The sequence below is a fragment of the Chaetodon trifascialis genome, chromosome 14 (assembly GCF_039877785.1).
Source record: "Chaetodon trifascialis isolate fChaTrf1 chromosome 14, fChaTrf1.hap1, whole genome shotgun sequence".
Lineage (NCBI taxonomy): Eukaryota > Metazoa > Chordata > Actinopteri > Chaetodontiformes > Chaetodontidae > Chaetodon > Chaetodon trifascialis.
In genome coordinates, this window is record NC_092069.1 from 8987231 (window position 1) to 8993619 (window position 6389).

Below are 6389 nucleotides of genomic sequence, written 5' to 3' on the forward strand. Positions count from 1 at the left end.
TTCTGTGAACTCAGAATGTAATGGAACAAGGTCCAAATACAAACACATTATCAATATCTTGATTGCTGCTTGTGTCTATGAATTATAAATGATGACAGCTTGGCTTACATGTTGACAGCGAGAACCGGCTATGCAGCGGGAGTTTGGTTGGCCGGAGCGTCCGGCTGGATGGGTTATGTTTAGAAACATTCTAATGTGGGCTGCCTCCAGGAGGAGTCATGTAGCTAATGGTTTCTTGGAAGCAAAGGTTTCTGAGGTGGAGGAAAGACAGAATGTCATTTATTCATGTGGATACATGGCTGAGGTGAAAACAATCCCTTAAGCAAGATACATAATTACTGCCCATTCATTTAGAGTTTTAACCAAAACCCAAACAGTGTTGCAACTGTTTTAAATCAGAATTGTCTGCCTTCATTGTAAACCAAACATGCTAATGGATATAACCAGTTAGGGTTAGGGTTACTGATGTGAGGAGAGTTTTGGAGATTTTGGTCTGACATGCCAGAGTGTTTTCCATCATCAAAATCTCAAATGACGGAAGAATCGTGCCCCATTCCTGCAGCATTCCTGAGTGCACTATTGTGTCTCAGCTCATCTGTGTGTGAGTGTGTTTTGTCACTTACTACGATTATGGCATCCCTTATGTGTGTGTGCACGTCTAGTAGCTAAGATCGCACTCCTATACTGTCCATCCAGGGTCAAGAATTGTTGACTCAAACTCCTTAACTTTTTCCTTTCTCTCTGTTACACACACGTATATGCACATCCTGGAGACGCACAGTATTAATGAGCTGGTAAACAGTGTCCTCTGTTTGAGAGCATGCCAGTGTTTAAGCCTGCAAGACAAAGAGGAACCCGGAATGAGTGGGCCATGCAGAGTTCCAAAACAAACACATTATTTTACAAAGATATTAATACTTTGCCGGTTAATATGACAAACAACCGCTCACACATTCATACACACAAATGAAGCCTAAGGCCTGAGCAATAACAGGGAAGGTAATCTCTGTTTGTGTGTATACAAATATCGCTGCCTGTATCTGAGTGTGTAGGTGCCACGGACACTCGCGCCTGTCGTTAACCTGCATACCTCAAAGTCACTGTTTGTGTCCCAACACTGAAATAATGGCATTGTGAGTTTGTATGTGTGTGTGTGTGTGTGTGTGTGTGTGTGTGTGTGTGTGTGTGTGTGTGTGTGTGTGTGTGTGTGTGTGTGTGTGTGTGTGTGTGTGTGTGTGTGTGTGTGTGTGTGTGTGACCAAGGTTCACCCTCATTGCAATGAAAACATCAAGAGAAGCAAAGGGAAGAACACTCACAGTCAGCTGGCGGTCAGATGGTCTCATTAGTATTCATGGGGTCATATAGATGCTCATACACACACACTCTTACAGCCTTGTACTGTTCCACCAAGGGTACACTAATGACCCACTGCTACATTCATTCCCTAGCTCTTAATACTAACCATTAAACCTTAAAATGTCTCCTAACCTTCACTTAACTCCAGTTCTAAACCAGATGCTTAACCTGGCCAAAACAGCCCTTGCTCCTCTTAGTGCACACGAGGCCGTGAGCTGTGAACTAGCCACCCTCGTTGGTTTTAATGAGGAATTTCATTAGCATTTTAATGAGCATATCCAGGAAAGCTGACAAGCCCTTTAAGGGAAACTGAAGGACAAATGCGCAAATTCTCTAGTCAGTGTGACAAATGTCCAGTGAAAAAGCACCAGCTTCAACTCAAAGTGGCAAAGTAACTTTGTATTTGTCGAAAAGAATATCCCGACTGATTCGCTGTAAACTGAAAACTGCTTCTCTCATCTGCTTCAAAGCTGAAGACAGAAGGTTTTACAGCAAAGTACACCTGTGCCTGGGTGGAAGTTTGCTGCCAGTTTTCACTGTGAGGAATGGCAACTGCCCAGATCACCCACGCAACAATAAATCATTTGTTTGGTCTCCTGTCCTGCTGATGACTTTTGGGTTTTTGTTTTTGAGGACTCAGCACCCTGCGATACACGGTGGAGCTGAGCGCATTGATTCTTAATCATTTCCATTTATCCTTCCCCTGTTGAGTTTTTTTTTTAATTATTATTATTATTTCTACATTCCACTCTTCTTTCAGCAATAAATTGTCCACTGGAGGACGGTGAGGCTACATTGATGCAGTTTACATTAACACATGAATTCAGATAACACTTATATGAATGAATGCCCTGGTCGACTTTAAGAGACTTGTTTAAAGCAGCTATAACTGCAATCGTCACGTGGTTGCATGTTTGCGACAGGTGTCGCTCGTAGTGCGGTGCTGATTGTTGGTCTTACTTTCAGTTCACTCTCACTGTGTTCTTATGAGCATTATTTCCACCTGCCCGTCATCAAACAGCAGACAAACACAGTTAGCAGCTAGCTGGTGAGCATAGTGGCACATTTAGTCGCTAAAGAGCCAGATGATTTGCTCAGGAGTTGGTGGAGACCAAAATATAGCTAAAAAGACAGTGATTATTGGACACAAACATATCTCAGATTGCTAATGTTGCTACGTTTCCTAGCTGGGTGTGTAAATAGGTAACAGTTTGCTAACGCGCTAACCATATCAACTGGAAAAGTCATGTTGAGCCTTTTTTTCTGCCTCGGAGGAGCCAAAAAAAAGAAGAAGTTAGGATTTCAGAGTCATTTTATTATGTAGCTGTAGCACCACTTTGCCTCATAATATAAATGAAAATGGATTGAGGAATTCCAGAAAAGCTTGCATTCCTCCACCTATAGAGCATTGTACGTCGTTCTTAGTCACAGTGTATCTTCTCTGCTGATGCTCTCAGAGATTAAACATTTGTACTTCTTGTCTCTGCCTCCCTCTCCTTTCCCACAGAATGATCCCCCCATCAAGCAAGAACTTCCTGGTGAACAACCTGGCAGCAGGGACCCAGTACGACCTCTGCGTACTGGCCATCTATGATGATGTCATCACCTCTCTGACAGCTACACGTGTGGTCGGCTGTGTTCAGTTCACCACCGAGTCAGAGTACATGAGGTGTCATTTTATGCAGTCTCAGTTCCTCGGCGGGACTATGATCATAATCATCGGAGGGATAATAGTGGCCTCTGTGCTCGTTTTCATCATCATCCTGATGATACGGTACAAGGTGGGTCTCTGGCTGCCTCACTTAATCCGCTCTGGCTAGAAAGGAGAGAGCTTTTCATTATGTTGGAAGATTAGTGTTATTCACATGGTGGCAGTGTGCTAGCCTGGTCTAATTCTGATTGACTGACAACACTCACAAGACATTTTTTACCACTGAAGATACATATATAACACATCACCCAAGCAAATCTCATTGATTCGATGTATTGTTACGTGATTATCATGTCTCATTGAGTTTCTTATGGGAGCCCATTTCTGACTTTTTTCTTTTCATTTTCTTCATGGTAATGGGTTTCCATATTTTTTAATGTAATATATCAAACATTTCCAGAATCTCACACTATAATATCCAATAATAGATAGCTAATTGCAAATATCTGTTTAATGTTTTAAATTACATTACAGAAACAAAGCTAAATTTAATGTGGTTCTCATATGTCACGATGCTGACCCAAGACATGAAGTCCATTTCACACTGCAGGATCTACACTGACAAGTTTGAAGTTTATGTCCATTTTTGCATTTTGGGCATGTTTATTGTTTGACATGATTTATATCATATGAAAAATAACTGTGATAATAGCTTTTGCCCTTTTGCCAGAAATATAAATATATATGAGTAAGAATCCATCTTTCATCTGTTTTTTCCACAGGTGTGTAACCCTGGTGAGGGTGGGAAAGGTGTGTCCATGTCAATGACCAACGTTCACTCACAGACCAATGGGCAGCAGTCACAGGGATGCACTGTGACTCCCAGCGCCTCCAAACATGGCTCGATCGGATTAGACGACCTTTCAGGAGGCTCAAAGAAACGGAGCGGTGCAGGAGGAGGAGGGGGCAAGGATATGATGACTCAGTCGTCCGACTCTTCCCTGCCTGACTGCTCCACAGCTACATCAGGTCTCAGCCAGCCTTGGGCAGCCAGAAGTCCAACAGCTGGAGCCGAGGAACGGGAGAAAGCTGGTGAAGAGAGAGCTCAAGCTGCCGTGTCATCGCCCACCGCCACCACCGGCACACTGACCAAGCCAAAGCGGAAGCCCGCTCCGAGTAAGCCAGGCTCGGCTTGCTCAAACGCTTCGGCTGCTCCTGAAAATCTCCCCTCCTCCTCCTCCACCGCCTCCTCTGCTCTCCTCTTCTCCTCCACCCCTCTGGAAAACCTCAACACCAACCGCAACAACTCCACCTCTCTCAACCAAACCCCACCACCCTACATCCCCTCCCCATTCTCTAGCCCTCTTGTCACCCCGAGCCCCGTCCCCTCCATCCGATTTAGAGAGACGCCCGTCCTGCGCAGGGCTCCTCGCGCCTCCTCCTCCACCTCTGCCAAGTACCAGACTCTCCCTGCAGAGGAAGGAGGACGGAGCAGGGCGAGGAGGAGGTACTCGCTCAGTGAAGGAGGCTCAAAGACTCACTCGTCCCATCAGGGAGGAGGAGGAGCGCCTAGAATAGGGCGCAAAATGCGGAACAAAAGGAGCCAATCAATGAGCGGGATGCTTCTCCCAAAAGACGGGGATGGAGACTCGGACAAAGGGTGGTGTGATTCGGACTGGATCTTGGAAAGTACGGTTTGATCCGGAACGAGACAGCAACCATCAAATAAACCCTGGTTTATTCATTATTGTTCATCTTTTGTATGAGTGTGTGCCTGCGGTTATGTGTGTATTTGTGTGTGTGTGTTTGAATTTGTTTAGAGGTGTGCGAGTGAAGAATAACAAAGGCTAACAAACAAAGGTGTGTTTGTGACATGAAACACTGTGTGTGTTGTGTGTTTTCAGTGTGTGTGTGTGTGTGCATTCATGTTGAATCCTTTGTTTCTAGATGTGTGAGCTGATGATTGTGTGTTTTTGGGTGAAAGCGTGAGCAAATGTTTTGTTTTTCAGCCTTTTTTTTAAAAAATAATTTTCATGATTTTTCTCCACAATTCTTTGTACTCAGTTTACAGGTTTTTTCACTCTGACAGTTTCCCATCTGTTTTTCTCTCAGTCATTCAGCGAGTGGATAACTCGCCTTCGTCTTGTAGCGTCCTCCAGTTGTCTGGTTGGTTCCACTTTATAGCACAAAAGAAAACAAGACAATGGGCTCGCCACATCATTTCCCAATTCACACTCACTCAAAATACCACGTAAAGGGAATTATTACAGGAAAAAAAGAGGAATAAAAAAAACAATACAAGAACTGAAAAGCACACCATTCTTATGCTCACATGCCCACAGGAAGTGTGTGTCCATACCGTGGCAAGAGAATAGCAGTCGGTGCCTTCTTTTGCACTAACAGACCGTGTGACAGATGATAGAACCCGGATCTAGGACTTCACCACGCTCCACGAACAAGGGATTAGGACGGAGGGGACAAACAAAGGAAGATTTCACACATAGCCTTTCTTACCTACTGAGGAGTACAGACATTTCTTGACATGTAGACAGACACAAACTGAGACAAAACGTAACAGACAGACAAAGACTTTAACGTACCTCTTATGAAATTGATATTTTTTAAAGGGAAGACTGGAAAAAAAAAAGAACCTAAAAACCCTGTGGGCTTTTCACTGACATTGGTATAACTATACTGTGTTGGTCACAAGCTCCCGGAAAAGCTTCTGTACAGAAAAGACAACATGTACTGTGTTGTTATGTTGTGTAAAATAAAAAAGGGATAAAATGAAAACTGGGAATGCGGGAGTGTCTTTAATGTGCATTTGTGTTGAAAAGACTTCTCACATATAGTAATCAGCTTTTGGAACTGCAGCAATTATGTCTCGAGCATTAGTTTGTACTGCTTCCTACCAGGAAAGACAATCTCTGGTAGGTCACAATCACTTCTCATCTGGTGTTGATGTCTGTTCTTCCAATTATTGCATCATTTTATTTGGAAAAGAATCATTTCCCACTGCCAATCAGAACAGACGTGTGGTAGTTTTAATTAAAACAACTCAAGTTGCACATTTTCATTCATCGTCTTGTGACTTGATACGTACATCAATGTTTAGCTAAACAAAAAAAAAAAAAAAAAACCCTGACGCACTTGCATGCACTGTCTGGCTGTTAATTTAGAGAGGAGAATCTAATTCCAAAACCTTCCCTTTTTCTCTGGCTGCAAACACGTATATGAGTGTGTGACAATTCTGGAAAAAGCGCTCTCATAAGACCTTGACAGTACACCAGTGATTAAGACTCATGGGATATGCTGTTTTTGAGGGCAACAAAAATAATCATTGATTTATTTTTGTTAAAATGATATAATATTCAAATGGTAA

The 6389-nt window shown here is 43.1% G+C and overlaps 1 protein-coding gene across 1 annotated transcript in view; it reads left to right on the forward strand.

Moving 5' to 3' along the window:
- lrfn5a (leucine rich repeat and fibronectin type III domain containing 5a) overlaps nucleotides 1–5800 on the forward strand; it is a 100733-nt gene extending 94933 nt beyond the window's left edge. Inside the window, exons 9-10 of the mRNA XM_070979600.1 lie at nucleotides 2864–3137; nucleotides 3790–5800. Of these exons, the coding sequence (XP_070835701.1) occupies nucleotides 2864–3137; nucleotides 3790–4707 (1192 nt within the window). The 3' untranslated portion in view covers nucleotides 4708–5800. The remainder of the gene's footprint in view (nucleotides 1–2863; nucleotides 3138–3789) is intronic.
- Nucleotides 5801–6389: the final 589 nt, after the last annotated feature.